The sequence below is a fragment of the Copadichromis virginalis genome, linkage group LG23 (genome assembly GCF_057382275.1).
Source record: "Copadichromis virginalis isolate Kocher_CV1m ecotype Utaka linkage group LG23, C_Virginalis_male_GT1.1, whole genome shotgun sequence".
Classification (NCBI taxonomy): Eukaryota; Metazoa; Chordata; class Actinopteri; order Cichliformes; family Cichlidae; genus Copadichromis; species Copadichromis virginalis.
This window is the reverse complement of record NC_140639.1, coordinates 45911283-45937161: the sequence shown is the minus strand read 5'-3', so window position 1 is coordinate 45937161 and position 25879 is coordinate 45911283. Positions and strand designations below refer to the sequence as shown.

At 41.4% G+C, this 25879-nt stretch overlaps 1 protein-coding gene across 2 annotated transcripts; it reads left to right on the top strand.

The window, feature by feature from the left end:
- The first annotated feature begins 1906 nt into the window (after positions 1-1906).
- On the top strand, positions 1907-21805 carry LOC146681763 (rho guanine nucleotide exchange factor 7-like). 2 transcript variants are annotated; one of them, XM_085448249.1, is made up of 22 exons: positions 1907-2359; positions 3710-3793; positions 7243-7327; positions 7461-7585; positions 7772-7976; positions 9707-9798; positions 10968-11062; positions 11564-11659; positions 12421-12543; positions 12647-12785; positions 12960-13019; positions 13298-13444; positions 13740-13826; positions 13965-14043; positions 15257-15387; positions 15503-15724; positions 15883-15976; positions 16553-16642; positions 17048-17206; positions 18700-18796; positions 19089-19143; positions 19774-21805. In XM_085448249.1, the coding sequence occupies exons 1-22, from the start codon at positions 2195-2197 to the stop codon at positions 19894-19896; spliced, it is 2553 nt and encodes an 850-aa protein (XP_085304375.1). In that variant the 5' UTR covers positions 1907-2194; the 3' UTR covers positions 19897-21805. The 2 variants fall into 2 exon arrangements, with proteins under 2 accessions (XP_085304375.1, XP_085304376.1); XM_085448250.1 differs by lacking the exon at positions 17048-17206.
- Positions 21806-25879: the final 4074 nt, after the last annotated feature.

Here is a 25879-nt window from a genome sequence, read left to right as displayed (position 1 = left end):
CACCAATCGTGAAAAAGACCCCGAGATACTTAAACTCATCCACTTGGGGCAGGGTCTCGTGCCCTGAGTGGGCAAGTTCAAGTTCAAGTTCAAGTTCAAATTTTATTCGCCACATGCAGGTTGCCCTGCAGTGGAATGAACCCGCCCCCTGACCTTACACACACGACACAGACATCACATGGGGATACAAGTCAGTGAACGGTTGCATTACAGAAAACCACTGAAATATACACTACAATGGGAAAGTACAAGAGGAAAAAAGAGACCTCTACTCATGCTGGGCTCCTATGGGAGGACACCATGAGAACAGGAAACAAAAAAACTCTGCACAGAAAGCACATAAATGTCCACAGTATAACATTATGGAGCACGTGACCAGCAACAGGGTTGGTAGGGGGTGAGGAGTAATCCTAGACAAACACAGCAGCCATCCTGCCCAACACGTTCTCACTCCCAAAGCGTAACATTTTACGCTAGGTGACAAATCGTCAACATATTACGTTTTCGGCTACCCACCACGTTCCTAAATGACGACCTCGGAAAAAAAGAGGAAATATGAGAACCCTCTGGACTCCATCTACACATGTTCGCTCTTTTTCTTCAAATCGCTTAGAAACACGCTATTTAACATCATTATAGTCCTGGTTAAGATCAGGAATAAGGTTAGGTTTAGGGCTGGAAAACAGGGCTGGAACGTCTATTACCGCGGGAGCGTCATTGCACTGGATTCCAGCCATAACCCGCCGCGTACCATAAGAACGCCGAAGGTCTCCTTTCGCGTTCCTCAGGAACGCCGCGGGACATGACAAAACGTCGACATGTTATGCCTCGGGAGTGAGAACGGACTGTCCTGCCACTGCGCCGTCTCTCCAGCCGGTTCCGCTTTCTTAATTCTTCGATAAGCCAGGGCCAAGCCAGCTCCAATCAGCAAGAACCCTGTTATCATGGTTCCAAATAGGTAGATATCTTCAGCGTCCTTAATCGACAGTCCCGCCAGGCACACGATCCTCCATTTCTGCCACCCGTCCATCGTGTACGTCCAGGGTAAGTACCTCCAGGGCACTCGGGCTCTCCCGAGCCCAGAGTTCTCGTTGAGAAAAGGGTGTCAATAGCATTCAGAGACCAGTTGATCAAATCCATAATTCTCTTTAGGTTTTAGAGAACAGACTGTGAGAGAGTGTTCCAGGGAAAAGTAATACAAAAAACACAAGACAAGACAAGGACACAAGAAGCTAAGCAGGGAAGATAAGGGAAAGGAGGAGAGGAGAAACGTGCGGCCGCCTTTGCCAAGAACCAAACGAAAAGTCACTCCACCATGGAAAAGACCATGGCCTCATTCTGTCTTAGTGCTTTCTCTAATTAAACAACAGACTTGACACTTTACTGTGTCCTCTAAACTGAATTTTCAGTGGTACTATACAGAAATGCTGCTTTAGCAATACCACATGCACACTATTATGTCAGCCAGCTCAGCCTGTGTCTTGTTGCCAAATATCGACAGTAAATTAAATTTTGTAAATAAAAAAGTATAAATCAAACATGAATTCTAAAAAAAATGTTTGAATTCTTTTGTGTTGACTGTCAATTGTATTTTTTTATTACCTATAGAATTTTTAAACAACAGATACTGACCCTAAGTGCAAAGAGTCCAGCTTTCCCCCAAAAATTGATTCCTCGAAAAGTTATGAAACACTGAGCTCCCCTAAATAAGCTGCTTTTATAGATTAAAAGTATCGGGATCAGTATCGGTATAAGCAATACTGGCCCTGTAGTTACTTTGTATCAGATTCATTTTGTTGTTGTTGCGTTAGACTTTTAATTTGTAAACCATTAAAGGAAGTTGCTTCTTGGAGCAGCTGGTTTGACAATAATGCCGCTGCTACAGTTGTGTTTGAGCAAAGGTGATGCCAACATCCGCTGAGGGAGAGCCAGAGCGCAGACAATGAGGGGCTGTTAGAGGAAGGAAAAGCGGTATTTCTCACTTCCACCTTATTTTTTCTATAGCAGGAAAAAACAGCGCAGAGGATCCAGCCAGTGCGCGCTGATTGTAGTGTTCAAAACAAGGCGGGGCTGACGCCGCCGTCTGATTTTGGACAAACCACAAGTAGGTTAGCGCAGACACTAACAGGGGAGAGTGCTGCTGCTACCCCCCGCCGCTGCTTTTGTTGTTTTTTATGACATCTGAAAGTCAAGCATGAATTCAGCCGAACAGACGGTAACGTGGCTCATAACGCTCGGAGTCCTGGAGTCTCCCAAGAAAAGCATCTCGGATCCAGAGGCTTTCCTCCAGGCGTCCCTGCAGGATGGAGCGGTGCTGTGCAGGCTGCTGGAGCGACTCAGACCCGGGACGGTGGACAAAGTAAGTAAATGCAAGGGGAGAAAGAGGTACAACTGACTAATAATAACCCAGTGAAATCGATATAATATGGGGAAGCAAAAGAAAGGAAAACTGTGTTAAAAGTGTTCATGATAAGAGCTTCATGATAAATATTACATGAGACCAATTAAGCTTCATCCTGCGGAATTAAATATCCCTGGATGTGTAGGGTTCAAAAATAACAATCTTAAAAAACAAAAACAAAAAAACCCCCACCCCAATCACTTTGCAGAATATAAGATTTTTTTCTCTTACATTTTTTTTTAGTTGATTGTGAGGAAAATCTAAAATCAGTTCTTGCTACTTGAAAATACAAACAATTTGATACTCACCACTGCAGTACAGGCTTCTTTTTTCCCCTCAAGTGTTATTTTCATTTCACAATTAAAAAAATATTCATGTCTATGGGAATATAAAAGCAGGAGGCAGCTTGTGAAGTTATATGTAAATGTGACCCGACTTCTGCATTAATAATATAATATTTTACTGAAACGCACCTAATACCAGCAGAAATACTTCTAACTGCCAATTATGCTTAATGCACGCTACTTATATCATCATTATTCAACTATGACACTACATGTGTTTTGCTTCATAGGAAGTCAGAGCCAGTTCTAGAGTTTAGGAAGCTTACTGCTTTAATGTACAGGCTTATCAGCTCATCACACACACACACACACACACACACACACACACACACACACACACACACACACACACACACACACACAGTGGACCATGAACCAGTCAACGTCATATCCTACTTATCCAACCTCCCTGGGAGGGGAGGGAGTCGTCCTATCAAAATAAAGGCACGAACCATGTCATTATCTACGGCTTGTTGCTCATTAGAATTATTATTATTATTTTTCTTATTTAGGAGGATAGCTCATAGCTAGTTGTCTTCGGTGAAGACTATGCGCTTATTTTAAGTTAGACGATATATGTTGTTTTTTTTATTTCTGTTAAGCACATTTTGTGATAAGTAGTGTATGATGATAACATTAAAACCCGATGAACTAGCTGAAAAATTACATTATAGTACAAGCTCTGTGTATTTGTTGGCTACTTTCTTATTATTGTTTAACGAAAGCAGGCAGTTAAAGGTATGAAAATAATGCTTTTACTCTGAAAGTTAAACCCGGAAGTTTGACTGATTACCCGAGCTGGCTTGATCCTGGAAAGCAGCAAGTGCATAGGCAGCAAACGGCTGGAATAAGATTGTTTTCAAGCGGACGAAACCTTAGACACCTTCAGGAACTCTTCTGTGTCTATTATGAGTTGACAATTTGGGCTAATTTGGTGTTGTTGTGTTTTTTTCTTCGTGCACAGTTTTTCCAGGAGCCGAGGGGCGACAGCGAGTGTCAGAGGAACATAACCGAGTTTGTTAAAGGCTGCGGGGCTTTCGGTGTGGAGGTGAGTTAATGCACCCGTAATGTGCCCATTAACTGCGGGAAGCCTCGGGTGCAGCGTGTCCTGTGGTTTCACAGAGAGTTTCATTGTTTGAATGGACCCTCTTTTTTTTTTTTACTTAAAAAATGCATTTGTTATAGTAGCTGCTAATGGCACGAGACAGTACTCACGAGCTGAAAGTGTGTCGTTAATGAGTGAATACCTGTGGCTATTTCTCCTCGAGGAAGCATTAAAACACAACGACACAATTGTGTCCACTTGTTTTAATTCAATTCGTTAATTACATATTTATAAACACTGAAAAACACTGGAAGAAGGTGACCTCATAAGAAATAGATCCTAATGGAAGCCCTTTTCAGCTTTATTAATGCTTACTAAAGCTTTGTACATACCTATATGAGCCATTTTGGGGTATTCAGACACTTTTAAGCTTTATTACTGTATAATAATCTGTAAATATGAGGCTTTATATCATCAGGTGTGCGGTTTATGTGATGTTCATGTGGTCCAGGCAAACTTGGGAATGATTTTTCATAAAAATAAACTCGAAAGTTATAGTTTTTACTAGTTAGTCATTGATAAAGTCTTTAGCAAACGCCTACATGCGTGGTGCTTTATATAAAAGTTGCACAGTTTTGCTTTTATTTAGACAAGGTGGGCGTATCCTCATATGATACACTCCTCTACCCATGCTGAAAAGCACCAGCTGTGGTGTTGACTGTGAGGAGCAGAGCCAGTAAAAGTAGGCCAAAATGAGTTGATTTTCAGTCTGTCTCAAAGATGTTTCGAGCCCACAGGCTTGTATGGCTGTTGCTGCCTGTAGACCATTTGTAGTTATGGAAACAAGAAGCAGAGATAAGCGTGGATGCTCTGTTTTCATTTCTGACTTGGCAGCAGTATTCAGACTGCACAACAGATCAATAATTGGGTATGTTTGTTTTCAGGATGACTATAGTCCAGACTAAAGATGCACCAAATGTGAAATTCTGGGCCCATACTAGGGTCTAAAATAAAAAGAGCTGATGCTAGGAGTGATCCATTTTTATGTTTTTTTATTTATTTGTCATTTTTCTTATCACTTGTTTATTCTTTGCTTCCACGTGGGACACAACAGCTAAACACAGGCCATCACCACAGGTTAATATCCTTTATAATGACAGAGAATGACATCAATGTCTGTCGGTTATATTGGTGCGTTGCTGGTCGATACCATTGAGTTGTGGGTGATCCCATTTGGAATAAGAGAAAAACACAGGTAGTTAATGTGTGACTTGATCATTACCATAGTTCTCATTTGGGGCGTGCTTTAAGTCAAAGGGAGTGTGTTGTTGGAGGTGGAGCAGACTTTTCTGCTGATCTGAATGCTGTTTCAACTACTGCCGTTAATATTTGGGAATGAATAAGCAGTTGTTTGGCAAAGAAAGGGTTAAGTATGAAGCTGGATATTGAATTTGTTATAAAATGCTGTGCTAAAAATATCCATACCGCTCTCAGTGTTCAGAATCGCATATTAGGGTGTGTGCTTCTGTCTGTGTTTGCACAACGGCAGGCCCAGGATCCAGGTTATATCCTGGCTCACAGTGAGTGTGAAGAGAAAGCTAGTAAATAGTGTATGATGTGACACACACACACCCATGTACACACTATTGATCTTAGCCGTGGAAAAAGCCATGGGGTCATAATTGAGAAGAGTAGATTACGCAACACAAGAGTCAAGGTTCTAGACGTGTAGCGTGGTTTCGCTCAGGACTTGGAAAACAACTGTGGGCTTTTAGAAGAGGAATGGAAGGAGCATGAAAAGATGAAATGAAGGAGAGTAAAAGAGTGGGCTGATGTAATGCTGCACGCCAGGCAGCCCGAGCCAGTGGGTTTTCCAATCAGCTTGATTAGAGGCATGCCAGCCATGTTGCTGGAAGCCAAGGTCTCCATTACTAGCAGTCTGACTGACATCAGCATTGTAATTCTCTCAGACAGTCCTCGGGTCAAGAAGAGGGCGAGCCAGACTGTGTGTGTCCAGCACAAGAGGATTAGAGAGCGGGCAATAAGTGCCGGCTTGAGCGTGGACGAACGCTGAACGTGATTAAGAAGAGCTGCACAGTTAATAAAAACCCCCCCAAAAAACAGTCGTGATCATAGATTGGCGTCTGCTGTTAATTAAACTTGACCAGGGTGGGACAGTGATCCTGTGCATTTTGAGTGCCTTCGCTGCAACAGTAGATCAAGTGCTGCCTATAATCAGGTAAGCTGTTTGACCTATGACAGGTGTTTGTTGTAAGTGAGTTGTGACGGTAGGTGCTCGTCTACAGATGCAGGCGAGAAAATCTACAGGGCAAAGTGTAAGACAAGCATATTGCATGCTTGATTTTTTTTTTTTAAGGATTGTCTGAATTTGTAATTGTAGTACATTTTTTCTTTCAGCCTAATATGCTTCAGTGGAGCTAAAGTAATCCTAGCCTAAATCTTAGGACTCTGGTTGGACAGAAGTAAGAACATTTGTCAGTAACTGCCAAATGTAACACGTAGGATGTCTGTGTCAAATGCATTTTCCTTCATTAGTTAAAGTGCTTTTTTTGTGTCAGGTGTCAGATTGATCAGGGGCCTGCATTAAACTGCTAAAATGTGTTCACATGCAGCTGTAGCACTGTTGCTAAGTCTCATTTTGTGTCTTGGGCCAGTGCCAGTAGGAGAGGTGAACGTGTGAATTAACTTTTGGGTCCACGCTGCTCTTGACTACCAGTCAAGCTTGTATGCATAAATCAAACCAGAGCACTTTCCGAAAAAGGCAACATAAAAGGACAGTGTGGTTTTATTTATTAGATCAAAGCGACTCAGTCTGCGCAGAAACAGAGAATGAAGATTACAGATGTTCTTTCTTTTTAAATAGCTCTATTTTCCAAAGCTGATTTTTATGCCTCAGTATCGCCCCACCTTCACGGCTTGGGAATTTAGAAGTCATTCAGTGTGTGTGGTGTACACAAGATTAGGAGCCTCACAAGTATGTTGATTATGGTTTTGTGTGTCTGTGTGTGTAATGTGGAGATTAATGAGGGGGGGGGGGCTCAGACTTTAAGTAATCCTGGTCCAGACTGTAGTTGGAGTAGGGATGTAAGCCCCCCACTAACTACTTGTGTTTCTTAATTTTTTAGGCAGACATACTTCTTCATTATGTACATTTACAATTATTGAAGTGAACCAAATAGGAAGAAGATATTTTCTTGTAGTCTTGTTTTTTGTTGCCCTTTGTTTTTCAAACCCCTTTTATTTGCTTCCACATTTCTATGTGAGATACATGCACAGCTATTTCAGGAAGGCAGTTTGTGTGATTCTTGATGTCATGCTCTATGAATTTATTATGAATGTGTATTTTCCCCACTTTACGTCAAACCTCTCTATGGTTTATTGCTGTTCTAAAATTCCCTTCATATTCTTTATTTGGTTTTCTCTCCTTGAAGCCTTTCGAGGTCAATGACCTGCTGCAGGGACTGAACTTCTCTAAGGTGCTAAACTCCTTGGTTGCCCTCAACAAAGCTACTGAAGGTAAGATCACTGTGTGTGTGTGTGAGAGCAGTATTTATTCCATCTCTGCAAACATTTGGACTTTTTTGGAGCATCTTCCTGTTTGGCCACCACATGAATTTAAGATGTATTCAGTTGCATCATGCATTTGCAGATTTGAGTGTTTCTGGGGACACCGTATGTGTGGCACACTCCTCAACCTCAAGGATCAAGTCCTTTGACTCTCTGAACACTCAGAGTCGCTCCTTGAAACTGCTGCAGCCTCAGTACCGCAGCCTGGTGAGTAACCACGTCAAAGATAAGAACGGTAATAACAGCAAACAAACAGCAACAGGGTTAGAAATATTATTGTGTTGTGAAAAAGTTTAATCCTCTAAAGTCCCCTGAAGGTGGTGCCTGCCTGAACACGACTAATAAATAACAGCTTTCTGTTTTCACGTTGTTTTCCGCTCCTCTCGTTCACAGGACATGTCAGAGGGCAGTGGGTGTGGCCAGCTGTTGGTCAGGGCACGCTTCCCCTTCCAGCAGACCAATGAGGACGAACTGTCTTTCTCCAAGGGTGACCTCATTATTGTGACCAGGCAGGAGGAGGGGGGCTGGTGGGAAGGCACGCTGAAGGACAAGACTGGGTGGTTCCCCAGTAACTATGTACGGGAGCTGAAAGGAAATGGTGGGTTAAACTATTACTGCTTCAGATGTTGTGCACCACTGAGGAGAAATAACTCCTTATTGCTTTGGTCACAGAGGACAGTTTGATACCTTTCTGCACATGGGCCTCATGTTAAGATGTTTGACTTTACATATTCCCATCTTCAAGCCTGTCAGCAGATTTAGAGCAGCTTGCTTATAAAATATTTTGAACATTTTGCTTCCATCGTGCACGATATGAGCCATTAATATTATATGACAGTTTCAAGTTTTAAAATGCAGTAAAATAAACATTGGAATTGAAAAAAAAAAACACTGCTAATATCAATTTAAAGTGAGGGTTGTTTCCCCCAAAGCAGCAGCAAAGACACACAACCAGATACACACAAACAGACTTCCTGCATGTCTGTTCTTACTGATTATAACTTCCTGACCTCTTTTAGTTGAATGATTTCTCAAGGACTGGACAAGATATCCTTGGCACGTACTGTAATTGAGATTTATTTCATATGTCATATTTCTTTTTGGGTTTGTTTGTTTTGTTCAGAAATTCCCCTCATTCCTCGCCGTTCTTTAACATAGTTGCATAGTTAGGTTTCTTCACCCTGGAATTCAACAATAATCAACATATATGAGCTTTTTCTGCCTTTATTTTAATACTAACATGGTGTTTCTTTTTTTGACATCTTAGGTTAAATTTGTTGGTTAGTTTTGTTGCTTTTGGGGGAGGAAAGGCAGGACAGAAGGAAGAAAGCTTTGCAATAACACAAAGAAAGGAAGTTCCAGAACTGCTGTATAAAAAGAAACTTCCTGACTTTAACATCACAGCAGAAAACTTCAACCGTGATAACAACACTCTGAGGAATGGCAGTAAATCCAAATGTCCAGTGGGAGTTGTTTGATGTGTGAGATAGCAGGCTTATACTTGTGATTGCTGTGCCTGTTTGTAGAGTCAACAGCGATGACATAAAGCATTCTTTTTGAGAGCAATGAACCAAGATCTAGGAAAGTGTCTTTCATAGCTTCCTTAGGTTGCTCTTTAGTTTCTGCAGTCTGTCGGGTGAGTTTAAAAAGTGCATTAAGGTGACCATTATCTGGAACATACTTTTGTGCTGTTGTCGCTCGTCTTGCCTTACTTTGCAGTGTCTACAAATAGTGAAGAGAAGAATACGAGAAGGTTTCTGTTATGGGCCACCCAGGGCTGTAATAACAGTGGCCTGGACAATGAAATGACATGACATTGTCGAGTCAATGAGTTATAGCATTCAATCACTGGTTGACCTACATACTGGATCAGCCACAACATTGTCCTGCAGTTGGAGAATGTTGGAGCTTTCATCCCAAAAAATTTGTTTCTATGTGACATTTTCTGAGGGAGATTTTCTGGGTGCTCTTGTGCAGCGACTGTTGATCTTTTTTTACTAGATGAGACGTTCGGTATCAGTGCGCCACAGTGAAAGGAAGATTTATTGCTTTAGTTGCTGTGTGAGCGATCAGAACTGTTACTTTTTGGTTGTTGACCTTTGCCTTTTGATCAAGTTTGTCTTAAATTCTTAGAAAGAAAACTGTAGGGAGTTAAGTTGGTAAAGTAAAACACACAGTGACTTAAGAATGTGTTGTGTTGTTATATGAGCACATCACTTTTATTTTTATTTGACAACATTTGTATGTAGCTTGTATTTTGTTTTTATCTCTATTTTAAAGCCAGTGACCCTCTTTCTCCATTTTTTTTTCTTTTGTTGATATTTTTAGACAAAACGTTAGACAAGCCAAAGTCTGGGACGCTCAAAAGTCCGCCTAAAGGCTTTGATACCACTATCATCAACAAGACCTATTACAATGTGGTAAGTATCACAATCTTAAGAAATTCTATTTGTGTGTGAGTGTTTGCTCACCTACATTGTGCCAATGGATGGATTTCTTAAGTGTGTGGGCTTTTGTGGACTGTTGCAATCTGTTCTTTTCCACACATCTATTTAATGATTGTGTAGCATGTAATTGTGGAGCTTGCATAGCACCCCTACGTGTGTCATCCTTGTGTGTACGTGCATATGTGTGTGTGTGAGTGTGGCGCAGATGTAATGTAGGTTATTTCTTCCATTCCACTGGTTTCTGGGGCAGCCTTGCCTCAGGGTTGGCTACTGCTGATGCTTGCGTGAGTGTTTGTGAGTGTTTCAATAATGCAACAAGCTGCAAAACCTCACAAGACTATCCATCATTGGGTGGTTTACCTGAGTGTGTCTCTCACACACACACACACACACACACACACACACACACACACACACACACAGACGTGCCTGAAGTCAAAGCTGTTCCTAAGAAAGAAATTCAAAAACACGAAGACATAGATAAAAGTTATTGTGTTTTTTCTCATAAAAGAATCCCCCAAAGCCTTAGAACAGAAGCTTTTAAAGTAGAAGATGCATGCTTTTCATCTGTTTGTGTGCTTTTTCATGATTGGTTGCACACTGGCATCGTCTCCATCTCCTCTTATAGATCATTTTTAAATAAAAAAAATATAATATATAAAATAATATATACAAAAATATAATTTACAGTTGCTTAAAATGCTGGTAAACATATACTGGCTCCTGGCCTGAGGGGAGACACAGCGCTGTCTTATCTGTCACCGTGCAATTCATTAACCTCATTACTGTGAGGTTTCTGATGTCATGGCGAGATTAGCCAGTTAGCCTGCGGAGTCAGACCCTTGGAAAGCTAATCGAGCCAGGACAACACTACAGTTCCCGAAGGCTCCAGTGACTTTCCCTGTTAGTTTGTGGCAAATGCACTTCCCACTGAAAAGCTGTTTCCTTATAAACTCATATAACGCTGTACAATTATCCAAAACCTGAAGATAGACGTTTACAGTGATAGGAAACTCAATGGCCTGGCACTTTTTCACTCTTTCACTCTTTTCTTTTATATTTTAATAGTATCACTTAACATAAGTAATGGAAAATGTTGTGTGTGTGTGTGTGTGTGTGTGTGTGTGTGATGGCTTTTTCAGGTCCTACAGAACATCCTGGAAGCAGAGACTGAATATTCAAGGGAGTTACAGAGTCTCTTGGGTTCATACCTTCGCCCACTTCATCCCACAGACAGGTAGAGTTATTTTTACACCTTTCGTTGTTTTATTCAACAGAGTCAGATTTTAGAGGGGGAGGAAACGCACACAGGCATATCTATTACACTGTCGTAAATCTAAATTGAATATGTATACACATATATCTAATATTTACACACACATATGACAGAATATATTATTTGCTGTCCCTGTACATTCTGGAGCCAGGCATACTGTTATTATATATTTCAGGTAGATCCACATCAGACATGTACTTTAAATTACAGTGCCTTTACCTTGAATACATTTTCCTTAATATACTTTTTCTGTATTATCCTTATAGGGTATAAATGTTTGAAATTACAAGTCAGGTTTTAACAGTACTTGGCTGAATATAATTCATGAAATAGTTGGATCGATCTGACAGGTTATCTGTATATCTGTCTGTATATATACAGTGTGGTGTGTCACACTTGTGTGTTAGATATTTTCTGACACACGATCAGAGTTAATGCTCTGCTCTCTCCTCTCTTCTGCAGACTCAGCAGTGTTGACATCGGTCACATTCAGGCAAACCTGGAAGACATTTCAACCTTTCAGCAAATGCTGGTTCAGTCTTTGGAAGAGCACACCAAGTCAGTATATATTTATTTTCTTAGTCTTTACTGTGCATGTAATATTTTTGAGTTTTGACTGATGACCTGTGATAGACTGGATGGATGCATGGACGGAGTTTGGACTGACTGGTCAGTTTGTTAGTGACAGACATTTCTTTCTTCTCTGAACCTTGCTTGTTTTACTGAATAAAGTTTGACTGCTGTATTTGCAGGTTGTTAATTACACATGTAGCATATGTTTTTCTGAACTTTGACTATCATATAACTTCTCTATAGCCTTTCTAAAACATGCACAATACTCAGATGAACTTCCCATGTTCACATCCTGTTGCACTAAGATTACTCAGACCAGCAGCTGTCCTGAATGGACCTTCATGTTGGCGATTATTGTAACAACAGCGACATCTATTGGTCATATGAAGTCATACAACCGGTTTTTCCAGTTTGGACAAGTACACAATGATGATAATGATTTTTTGGGGGGTAATAAAAATCTTAAACCTGATGAACAACAGCAGCTGAGCCTGTGTTTCATTCGTATAGATGACGATTGGTTGTGTGTCACTAAATGATCTCTTTAACAGAAGACATTATAGTTTTAAAGTTTGGTCTTGAAATGTTGTTTTCCCATCAGTTTTCACTTCTGTTTTATGTTAAGGCTGAAGGCTGGCTAACACCCATAATTACCACAGAGTGAAACTTTTATCTTTATGTGCAGCAAGTATACTAGGATTCTGCTTTTATCCAGACTGGTATTGTCATGTCATTTGTGTGTGTAGACTTCCTGAGAGCCAGCAGAGGATTGGAGGGTTCTTCCTGGGCCTGATCCCCCAGATGAAGAAAATCTATTTGACCTACTGCTCTAATCACCCTTCTGCTGTCAATGTACTGACACAACACAGGTACTGTCTGATCATTTTAATCCACAGAAAAAAACTTTCTATCCCGAAAGAGTAAGCTCATGTGCTGTATTTTGTATATTTTGTCTGTGTGTGTGTATCACAGTGAGGAGCTGAAAGAGTACATGGAGTCAAAAGGAGCACCCCCCCCTGGGATCTTGGCACTGACCACTAGCCTAAGTAAACCCTTCATCAGACTGGATAGATACCCAACCCTGCTGAAAGAACTGGACAGACATATGGAAGTAAGCTTGAATTGCTCCCTGTCTTTCTGCATCTCTGCTAGTATACTCAAGTCCTGCAAACTTTAATTGAATCATTTTATCGAATGATGATAACTGGGGCAGAGAATGTTGACAAGAGGGAAAAAGGTTATTTGTTTTCATGTGCTTAAATCTTGAATCTTGTCTGTCTTTTAGGACCAACACCCTGACAGAGCTGATCTACAGGCTTCTATGACAGCCTTTAAAAACCTCTCTGTAAGACACATGCTTATCAGTCCTTAAACATTAAGCTAGTCAAACGTAATGTGCATGCTAATGTAGCCCAGAAATGAGGGGTACAAAGTGTATCAAACTACTCAACCTGCAGAAAGTAACCCATAAGAGGCGACTAATGGTGTCTTATGTTACATTTTTTGAGTTTGAGTGTAATTTTATGACCTGTTTTTTGTACATTTAACCTCTGTTTCACTGTATCAATCAGAAATGATGTCACGGAGCTTTTGAATGCCTGTTCTGTGTTTCTGTGTCCTCAGGCTCAGTGTAAGGAAATCAGGAAGAAGAAGGAACTGGTGTTGCAGATTTTAACAGAGCCGATCAGAAACTGGGAGGGAGATGATATCCGAACTCTTGGCCCTGTCCTTCACATGTCCCAGGCCGCAGTTCACTCACAGAACTGTCCGGTACTTATCACGACCTGCAAGAGCTTAACAACACACAGAACCTGTTGTTGTCTTTCTGAAATGAAAGGCATACTCACAGGCCAGCTACTGATTAGCCAGAAAAACCTGAGCATACTTGTTAAACTTAGCGTTTACACAAACTGTGCCGTGTGAATGTACCAGAAATTTATATTCACTCCCACAATGAACACCATTCAGTTCACAGTTCAATTCAATTTTATTTATACAGCACTTGGCACTTTTATAGTGCAAGGTAAACCCCTGCAATAATCCAATAAAACATCCTATTTTTCAGGAGTCAAATGAATGCTACCTCCTTCTCTTCCATCACACTCTGCTCATGGTCTCTGCCAGCCTGAGAATGAGTGGATTCATCTATCAGGTATGGCACACTTGATTTGATCGCTGTAATTTCCACAGTAATGTTCCTGTCACTAACATGCATGTATTTCTTTGAGGTGTCAAACATTACTAGCTTATCTGGTGCACTGATGAACACTGTTTCTGGTTGTGTCTGCAGGGGCGGATACCATTATCAGGAATGCTTATTTCCAGGATAGAGGATGGAGAAAACTTGAAGAATGCTTTTGAAATATCTGGTCAGCCCCTTTCTTCATTTACTACAAGACATTTCAGCTTAGCTCTTTTATAGAATCTCACTTGATTTCAGCATCTTTACACTCATGGCCTGTTTCAAATATGGGGTTTCACAGACAGTTTGCTCCTGATGATCTCATATTTACATTAGGCAGGAACACTGGGAGTCCGGGCATTTTCGCCAAAACTCTGAGATTCAGGGATTGTTTTTGCATAAATTCATTAATAATAAGAACCCAGAAGATACACTCCTTGCAGGACATGCTGAAAAGCATAAAGTGATTACTGTTGCAGTTTAACCCTCAAGTATAATTTGCTTTTTTGAGGACATATTTAAAAATTTAACATGTATACAAACTATCTTCACAAAATATTTTAGAAAATTCAGAATTTTTTTTATTATGTTTTACCTACACTTCTTCTTTTTTGTGAAACAATATTATTCCAAAGACTATGGAAATTAAACTACTGAGAGATCTATCCAGAACAACTATCAGGACACCCATGAATGAGTCAGCCAAGTCTGGTATTGTAATTGTTAGAATCCTGCACAGGAGTTGGTTGCAAGTTTGCAGTCCAAGAAAACAAAAACACTTCTACAGAAAAGACAGCTTCAAGCTAGACTGAAATATGCTAAAGACGACCTGGAGAAGTCGTCACACAGTCGTTCACACTGGAACTGCGTCCTTTGGTCAGATGAGACAAAACTAGGGCTCTAGGGCAGAGACGTTGCTTATGTTTGGAGAAAGCAGGAAGAGGTGTACAACCCAAAGGCCAAACAGTGGTGGGAGTATTATGCTGTGAGAATGCTTCAGTGCATCTGCTGCTGAGAATCTCGTCAATATGGAAGGAATCATGAAGAACGACGGATTTGTGAAGATTCTGAAAGAAACCCTCAAGAAAGCAAAACTGAGTCTGGTTCTTCGCTTTGTCATCCAACACGCCTCCCGCCAGAAACCCAAAATGAATGTTACAGACTGGCCTGCACAAAGCCTTGATTTGAACTGATCTGTATATAGTAAAAAATAGTCAGTTTTGCTTATGGATAAAAAGTAAGGGCTGTCGTACAAAACACAAGTAGCACATTCAGCATAATTTGGAAAATATAAGAATGACTGACTGGGGAGAGGAAGGTCAGGTTTCTTTTGTATTTGTATGATGTGTGTGCTTGTCTGCAATATTAACATCTTCCACTTTGTGTGGGTCATTGTGCAGGCAGCCAGGGTGAGCGCATCCAGGTAGCATGTAACAGTCAGCACGATCTGCAGGAATGGCTGGACCTTCTCACTAAACACACCCACGCTCCGGCTGCATCCACACACAAGACTCTGTCTGTCTGTCACACAGTAAGTCGGCACATTTTCTACAAAATAAATGAATTACAGCTCATCCACGTCATTTCCTTCTAATTTCCTCTCCTCTGATTCCTCCTCTTTTTCCACTTCACCCACCTCCTCCCAGCTGCCCTCTCACCCTGTCACTCCCTCTAGAAACTCGGAGTCTCGTGGAGGGAGCAGTGTGAGCACTTACCACACCCTTCCCCATGTCTCCTTGCATGGAATGGGAATCAGCAGCCCTATGTGGGGACCCCTGGAGCCACCGAGTACCCCCAAACCCTGGAGCTTAAGCTGCCTTCGCCCTGCTCCTCCACTCCGGCCCTCTGCTGCTCTCTGCTACAAGGAGGTGCTCGATTTTATAGTTTATTACAGAATAGATATTGCTTTTGGTGTCCTTTATTTGCAAACATTTTTCTAAATTCACTTCTGTTGTATTGCGTGATATAATCCAAGACTTGACTGAAAAAGTGAAATCTGAATTTTATTTTTTATCTTTTTTTGAAGGACATGAGTAGGAGTCCTAAGAATGTGAAGAAGCTCCTCCCGAAGAGGAAGCCAGAGAGGAAACCATCAGAAGAGGACTTCACTGTCAGAAAAAGTAAGAACAGAAACTTGAACTTTCAACTATAAAATGTTGCCATGGGGACTTCTATTACTTCATAGCAACATAACTAATAATATTATTAGTAGTGAATCTAAATTTCTTCAGTTGCTTCTATTAGATAATGTTTAAGTACTATAATCTTTAATCTGTCAGAGTCACGCATTTTGCTAAACTTCCAGCTGGACAGCAGTGTAACACTGAATAAAACTGGAATAGTTTTTGAAGTGTCTTAGACTCAAGAAAGTAACTCGTCCATTGTGACAGCCCATTAAGTACATTTCTATCAGATTTTATGAATGGAAGGAGTTCTCTCTAAGAGAGTAAACCAGCATATTCATTTCATTAGCAGAAACCCAGTTTTTAATAAAAACAATGCATAGTCCTCACCTCTGCTGAAATCCAAATTGTGTAGATTTTCTTTGGTGATCACTTTAACTTTGATATGTGGTTGAAGTTGGAGTCAGCCTTTATTGAATCTTTTAGAAAGCTGTACAGTGAAGAAATGTCCACCAGAGGGCGTGTAGGTGCAGTCTCATCAGCTCAGTTCCCTGGTCTGCCCTTGTCTCTCAGGTACAGCAGCTCTAGAGGAGGATGCTCAGATACTCAAAGTCATTGAAGCTTATTGTACCAGTGCCAAGACACGACAGACTCTTAACTCCAGTGAGTACGCACACATCCATCAGCGCAACATATGTAAACGCATCATGCGTAGAACTACATAGTTGCTGTGTCTTATTGGAAACCATTGTTTGTTTTCTGCTTTTGGCTCTAACAGTTTTTTCTCTCTTCTCCTTTTATGTCTTACCTCACTTCCTCTGTTTTCCTCATGCTCCAATTATTGTATTAACTGTTAACATACACATTGTGCTACTGGGTTTTATTAACATCATCCATTTATTTTGTTAATTTTGTCATCACTATGTTTATATTTTTTATCCCATACAACCTGGTTTTCTGGTTTTATAAATTATCGGTTACACTTTCACTTTGGTTTATATTCCTTCCTTCATCCCCCAAACATTCAATTTGGTTTTTCAAATGCCGTCCATTGCTGGTTCTGTAAAGCCTGGCAAGGAACTGACCTCATGCACAACCACGTACTCGCTGACAACAGCCTCACAGTGGCTGGCTTGCCTGGCAACCCTCCGTGTTCTGACCAATCAGAGGACTCGGATTATGACAGTATCTGGACTGCCCATAGTTACAGGACTGCCTCATTTTCCCGTAAGATATCGATGTTGCAAACCCCGACATGATGCTGAACCAGCTGGTTTACATAGTGATCGATATGTACAGTGTTGTGGAAAAGTATTTGCCCACTTCCTGATTTCCAGGTTTTTGCATATTTGTCACACTTACGTTTCATATCATAAAACACATTTTAGACAAAGATAATCCGAGTAGCTACAAAATGCAGTTTTTAAATGGTAAAATTTTTTTTATTCAAACCCTTCTTGGCCCTGTGTCCAAAACGAATTGCCCCGTAAAAACTGATTGTTTCCCCTCTTGGTAGAAAGGACTACAATCCAGCATTTGTGATAACTGGAAATTGGTCTTTTACATCAGTGTGGAGGAATCTTGGCCCACTCGTCTTTGTAGATTCATGTTAATTCAGCCACACTGGAGGGTTTCAAGCATGTACTGCCTCTTTAAGGTCATGGCAAAGCATCTCAATCGGATTTAAGTTTAGATTTTTTGTGTTTACTTTCATTATCTGTGTCTAATATTACAATTTGTTTGATAATCAGAAATATTTAAATGTGACAAATATGGACAACACTAAGAAATCAGGAAGGGGGCAGATATTTCTTCAAAGCATTTTATATATTAGTGTAGTGATTCAAACCTTCCCCTTGCTGTCCGTATACCTGTGTACTGTGTATCTGTGCTGTATAATATGTACACAGTAGTTATCTCTGTGTATTACCCTGTGTGTATTCTCATTAGCATACAGCAGTCTGCTAATATACCTGATAGTAAAGTATGTTTATTGCTGTTTGAAATGTATACAAACAAAACAAGCAAGTAGACAAGTACAGTAACATAATAACTGGTGATACGTTCATGACAACCATACAGATTGCCTTTCACTGCAGGTTTAACCTCCTAAGACCTGAACTCTTCTATGGCATGCATTTTTAATTTCTCTTTGATATTTGGGCATATTATGACCCAGTGAATGTAAAAACAAGGAATCACCAGATTATCTTTTTTTTTTTATCTGATTTTTGTTTCTAAGAAAAATGAGAGCCACATATGAGGATATTCTTTTTAGATTTCGATAAAACAGAGACAGTATAATGTCCTCGTAAGTGGATATCACTCCCTTGTAGAGCAAAATTTAGTATTTTGGACTCTAGACAACCCAAAATGTGACGTCCACATATGTGTATGCCAAGTCCTAGGAGATTAAGTGCATATAGCCTCAGTCAGGCTCCAGGTAAAATGAAACAGATTTCTCAGTGTGCACTTATGGAACAGACGTCTGTCAGAGGTTTGTGTTTGAAAGTGCCACATTTCATTATCTTATATCTGCCAGCAGTGAAGGTAATATTATATCATTTGCTTGCTTGTAGTTTGTAAGGCATCACCTGTTAAAGCCTCTGATATTGTTCTTTGAACTGTATGTTTACAAGTTGAAATGATAAGAGGTTTGTGCATTTGTCACACAGGTTATATTTTTTATAATAACCTGACTGTTGTCGATGTCGAATCAGGTTCCAGTAGGAAGGACGTCCAGGTGTTGTTCCCAGAAGAGGAGAAGATTATAGTGGAGGAAACAAGGAGCAATGGACAGACTGTAGTAGAGGAGAGGTGAGAGACAAAGATTTTTTTTTAATGTTTGCTATAATGCTTACATACAGAAAACTGATACTGCCTTTGTCATCCCTGTGGGCATGCAGTTATTATGGCAATAAATAAAAAGAAACGTTTTAAAAATCGAAGGCATAAATATGCTTAATGAAAGTGGAGGATACTAAACAGAATCTCAAAGTATATAAATCCTACATCAACACTCATGCAGAGACTTAAACATGTGAAACTGTGCATATTCAGTCAGTGCTGGTGAAGCTAAATAAATAAGAACTGTTTTCTGTGCCTGCAGGAGTCTGGTGGACACTGTGTACAGCCTCAGAGACGAAGTCCAGGAACTCAAACAGGTCTGTCTCCAGTTCTTTTAGAAACAAAGTTATTGCTGCCAAGATCTTCTTACTGTAACCAGTTTATTGCTCGTGTTTTACATAAAAGGTTCAAAATTAGGTCCAAGAACACAGATGGTCTCCAAGAAGTTGCTGGCAGTGTGTTTGAATGCATGCCTGCATGTTTAATTAAGGACACATGCTGTACTGGCAGATCCTTTATCCTGATACAAATAAAAGAAATTAGGGTTTTGGTTCTACTGACAGAATTACTGCAGATCATTAATACTTTGGAGTATTTTTGTAGTAGCTACAAAGTAGGGATGGAGGCTGTTTCTAAACAGAGATCAGGTCCTGAATGAGTAAAAATATACTTAGTGTGGAGCACAGCGCAGTGTCATGGGTTTTTTACTTTGGTTTCAAGACAAAAGTTCCATATTGGTGTAACGGAGCAGCTGAAAGAAGCCTTTTCTGTGCATCGATGCTATTTATGACCTAGATCACTGTGGTGGCTTTGACCTGACCTTTTCTCTGCCTGTTTCTGCCTTTGCAGGTTCACTTTATTTTTGGCGATGAATTTGATATCTATTGTCTCTCTTTTGATTTATTTTCATCTATTTTTTTCTCCTTATCCTTTCACCCTTCCTCCAGGACAACAAGAGGATGAAGAGGACGCTAGAAGAGGAACAGCGGGCAAGGAAAGAGCTGGAGAGGATTGTGAGGAGAGTTCTGAAGAACATGAACGACCCGACCTGGGACGAAACAAACCTCTGAGATTTGTGTCAGACACTGAAGGATGAGATTAGTTCCTGACTTTTTAATGACTTGGAAATCATTGAACCTGTGTGGACAACAAGCTGCTCATAGTTAATTCCACTGCAGCATGTCTCCATTTCCACTAGCTTTGACCTTCACAGTGACCTGTGTGCCAAACTGTGGACCAATGTAAAACACCTGCCAGCTGTTGGCAAAGCTGTCCCAACTGACCTTAAAGCTGTGAAGCCATACTAGCCTGCAGGCGAGCTGATTAGCCATCTTTGAAACACTGACACGAGAATCAAGACTTTTTTTTTCCCTGTACTTGTGTACTTCTCTCTCATTCCTTTTTAGTGCAACATTTCACAATTGCTAGGAAATTATTTTACTGACTGGCCTTGGGCATGAACACTAGCTCTACATGGGCATATATATTTCACAGATATTTGAGCTGTGTGGACGAAACTCCTCCTTGAAACTTGAATTTTATTCCCACACTCCACATTTTATTTCTCATTTTCTGATTTTAATATAATCACTTTGGTTCACTGATTTCTGAACTTAAAAAAACTACAAACTTTTTAAATGCAATCTAAGTCTACCAGCACTTATAAGAGACCTCACAGGTTTTACGGGATTAAATTGCATTTTTAGTGTCGTGTTAATACAAAAATGATCCATATAAGTGCATAGCCTTACTGATATTTGCTTGGACCTACTGTGTCAGTTTATCCACCTCTGGGTTTAGACAATTGTGCTTAAACTTGTCAAATAATAAACAAGAAATCATAGAAAAGGGTAGTTGCTGAAAATAAATCAACAGTAGTTAATGTCAAAAGGTTTCTCAGGAATTAAGATGACCATCAGGGAGTTCCAGATTCAAATCCATTTCAAATTTCACATCCAAAGCAATATCTCAAAAAAATTGATTTGAAATTGTAATGCAGGGTTACTCCTTTTTTTTGTAATGATAAAATAAAAGGAAAAAGTTAGATGATAGCATTGAAGTAAAGAAACAGCATTTTGCTCCTGATCAATCTTATGGTTGTGAAATTAATAAAATGTATAAGCTACCTTTAAAAACACATCTTAACTTGTGGCAACACATTATTTATCATATGTACACTGTAAAATAAAAGTAATAAAAATGTCAGGGAACAGTCCAGAGTGTAGGAAATAGTCTAACCCTAAAAACCCCCAATGTAATTCAAAATATCAACAGAAACCATGTAACAATATGAACACTAAGAAAACAATTAGGTTTTTATTTTATTCCACATAAGCGCCGGTACACTAAAACGATGCTCAGAAAAGCTCCCACATTCGTTTTCATGCAGTTCTAACAATTTTTTCAGAGGTAAACGAAACACTCAGAGTGACGGATCTGCACTCCTTCTTTATCAATACCAAAGGCAAAGCAATACAACACTGGAAAATCTTTTTTATGATGTCAGTACGCAACTTATTGTACAATGTTTTTTTTATATATATACATATATATGTTTGATGTTATGTTTTTATTCTGGCTTTGATTTGTAACACTCGTTGTTTTCTACTTGACCTCGTCGATCACGCTAAAGGTGATTTGTACAGAAAAGCTACGCTTTTCTCGTGCCATTGGGAGAAAAAAATCTTTTGTTAAAGCTTTTATCTTTAAAACTTCACTTACAAATGACATATTACTGAAACCAGAACCACATTAATGTAAGCTATGTAATACAGTATGCCATTTTTTGGCGCTAGCTAATGTATTTAACTGAACGTGATTAATGTAAATGCATTGTGTGTTCAGATGTTATAGCAGTGAAGACGATTACAGTAGTTACTGTGACAACAATCACCCCCCCCCCCCCCCCCCCTATTTATTTCACCCATTTCTCTGAGTGAATAAAATATTGAACCAATCGTGGATCTCAGTCTCCATAATAAGTTCTATCATTGATTGTGATTGATTGGTGTTTCTTTGCCTGTTGTGCGCTGATGTTTTTCTGCTGTTCGCATTTTGATGAATGCCTTCCTGTGTAAGGCCAGCACCACATTAATATTTCTTTTGTTGAACAGTTTTATGTTTTTTAGGAGCCCCATGCTGGGCATGTTGTGACATCTTCCTAACACAGTTATACTACAGTAAGGGACAGATGATCAAAAAGGAAAGATGGTTTAAACTAAATTATAAATATAGCATCATTTCATAATAAGGTCTTCAAAAACCTAAAACATAAATGTGAAACTCCATCCATCCATCCATCCATCCATCTTCTTCCGCTTTATCCGGGGGCAGCAGCCTAAGCAGAGAAGCCCAGACCTCCCTCTCCCCAACCAACCCTCTCCAGCTTATCCGGGGGAACACCAAGGCGTTCCCAGGCCAGCCAAGAGATATAATCTCTCCAGCATGTCCTGCGTCTGCCCCGGGGCCTCCTCCCAGAGGGACATGCCCGGAACCCCTCACCCAGGAGGCATCCTTGTCAGATGCCCGAACCACCTCAGCTGGCTACTTTCGATGTAGAGGAGCAGCAGCTCTACTCTGAGCCCCTCACGGATGGCTGAGCTTCTCACCCTATCTCTAAGGGAGAGGTCAGCCACCCTTCGGAGGAAGCTCATTTCCGCCACTTGTATCTGCGATCTTGTTCTTTCGGTCACTACCCACAGCTCATGGCCATAGGTGAGGGTAGGGATGTAGATCGACCGGTAAATTGAGATCTTCGCTTTTTCACCCAGCTCCCTCTTCACCAGTGTTGGTCAAGTTACTTGAAAAAAGTAATCAGTAACTAATTACTGATTACTTCCCCAAAAAGTAATCCCGTTACTTTACTGATTACTTATTTTCAAAATAATTAATTACTTAGTTACTTAGTTACTTTTTAAAAACACGATTTACAACCTGAATAGGTGATAAAGCTTTCTTTCAGCTTTCTTTCAGCCCAATTCTACTTTTTCTGCATAATCCATCATACAAAATGTAATCAAATGGAAAAGTCTCTTTTTTTAACTTGTTTTATCAGTTTTAATCTTTTAACTTTATGCATCAAGCAAAAATTAAATTATATGCAACATTCTCTGACTTGAATAAATTAGTTTAACATTTAAACCTATTTTCTGCACATTCCAGCACATAAAATAATTTTTTTTTGTGTTTACACTCAGTCTTTCAAATAGATGCAAGTAAAACACAGCAGAAAATAAAGTCAAAGACTCAGCGGTCCTGTTGCTCTATTTTCACCTGTAAAGCAGGACTTGGGTAGGCGGAGGTTTACCCTGGTGCAGGTGTGCCGCGGTCAGTTGAAGAATCCCAGAGTTTCTCTGTGAATTTCCCATTACATCGCAGCGCACTCAGTGCTTACTCGGAAGTTTAGAGGTTTTTTTCGCTGTAAAAAGAAGTTTTCTTCCCACGCACAACGGACACTAATGTTTTTGTCACTTTTTATGGAATCAAACTCAAAGTAAGGTCAGTACTTCCACGCTTTAAAAGCTGCACGCTCATACTCTCTCCCGCACTCATATGATCCATTGTTGATCTGCACACAGCTGTTGTCACGAATGTCGCACTCGCTTACGTCACTGTCATGAGACATTCTCGCAAAAAACTCACGGTTTTAGTAACGCAGTAACGCAGCGTTCCTACGGGAAAGTAACGGTAATCTAATTACCGTTTTTGCAATAGTAATCCCTTACTTGTTACTTGAAAAAAGTAATCAGATTACAGTAACGCGTTACTGCCCATCTCTGCTCTTCACCACGACGGACCGGTACAGCGTCCGCGTCACTGCGGCCGCAGCACCAATCCGTCTGTCCAATCTCCCGCTCCCTTCTCCCATCACTCGTGAACAAGACCCCAAGATACTTGAACTCCTCCACTTGGGGCAGGAACTCATCACCGACCCGGAGTGGGCACTCCACCCTTTTCCGGCTGAGAACCATGGCCTCAGATTTGGAGGTGCTGATCCTCATTCCCGCTGCTTCACACTTGGCTGCGAACCGTTCCAGTGCGAGCTGGAGGCCATCGCCCGATGAAGCCAACAGAACCACATCATCCGCAAAAAGCAAAGATGAGATTCTGAGGCTACCGAAGTTAAAGTCCTCCGCCACTTGGCTGCGCCTAGAAATCCTGTCCATAAAAATTATGAACAGAATCGGTGACAAAGGGTAGCGCTGGCGGAGCCCATCACCCACTGGGAACGAGTCCGACTTATTGCCGGCAATGTGAACCAAGCTCTTGCAACAGCTGTATAGGGATCGAATGGCCCGTAGCAATGGGCCACACACCCCATACTCCTGCAGCACCTCCCACAGGACACCCCGAGGGACACGGTCGAATGCCTTCTCCAAGTCCACAAAACACATGTAGACTGGTTGGGCAAACTCCCATGCACCCTCAAGTATCGTCGAGAGGATAAAGAGCTGGTCCAGTGTTCCGTGACCAGAACGAAAACCGCATTGTTCCACCTGTATCTGAGGTTCGACTAGCAGACAAACTCTCCTTTCCAGCACCCTGGCATAGACTTTCCCAGGGAGGCTGAGGAGTGTGATCCCCAGTAGTTGGAACACACCCTCCAGCCCCCTTCTTAAAGATGGCGACCACCACCCCAGTCTGCCAGTCCAGGCGTACTGCCCCTGATCTCCACACAACATTGTAGAGGCATGTCAACCAGGACAGCCCTACAACGTCCAGAGCCTTCAGGAACTCGGGGCGGATGTCATCCACACCAGGGGCTCTGCCACCAAGGAGTTGTTTAACTGCCTCAGTGACCTTGCCCCCGGAAATTGGCGGGTAATCCCCTTCATCCAAAGACTCTGCTTCCTCCTCGGAAGACGTGTCAGTGGGATTAAGGAGGTCCTCGAAGTATTCCTTCCACCGCCCGACAATTTTCTCAGTCGACGTCAGCAGCGCTATACCAGATCTATACTTTTTCCATGGCCTCTCCGAACTCCTCCCAAACTCGAGTTTTTGCTTCAGCCACTGCCCGAGCCACATTCCGCTTGGCCTGTCGATACCTGTCAGCTGCCTCCGAAGTCCCACAGGCTAACCAAGCCCGATAGGACTCCTTTTTCAGCTTGGTGGCTCCCTTCACCTCTGGTGTCCACCATTTGGTTCGGGGATTACCACCATGACAGGCACCAACCACCTTGCGGCCAGAGCTCAATGGAGCAGCTTCGGCAATGGAGATTGTCCATTCGGACTCAATGTCCCCAGTCTCCCTCGGAATGCTGTTGAAGCTCTGCCAGAGGTGTGTGTTGAAGATCTCGCGGACTGGGACCTCTGCTAGGCATTCCCAGCACACCCTCACTATGCATTTAGGTGCACTGGGTCTGTCCAGCGTCCTCCCCCGCCACCTGATCCAACTCACCACCTGGTGGTGATCAGTTGACAGCTCAGCCCCTCTCTTTACCTGAGTATCCAGAACATATGGTCGCAGGTCTGGTGATACGATTACAAAATCCATCATCGACCTGTGGCCTAGAGCGTCCTGGTGCCACGTGCACTTATGGACACTCTTATGTTCGAACAAGGTGTTCGTTATGGCCAAATTGTGATTTGCACAGAAGTCCAATAGCAAAACTATCGGGTTCAGCTCAGGGAGGCCGTTCCTCCTAATCACGCCCCTCCAGGTCTTGCTGTCGTTACCCACATGAGGATTGATGTCTCCCAGTAGGACAACAGGTGGAGGACCTTCCAGCACAGATGACAGTCAGGACCCGTTTCCCGACCCTAAGGCGCAGGGAACAAACCCTCTCATCCACCGGGAAGAACCCCAACGTACCGGCAGAAAGCCGAGGGGATATTAGAATACCCACCCCAGCCCACCGCCTCTCACCAGGGGCAACTCCAGACTGAGACAGAGTCCAGCCCCTCTCCAGGAGACTGGTTCCAGAGCCCAACTATATCTAGCCGGTACCTCTCAACCTCACGCACTAACTCCTGTGTGCTTAGGAAAAGAGAGATTAATTTATTCCATAAAATATCACAGATTGCACCGCTCAGTACATCTGGCCACACGAGGAA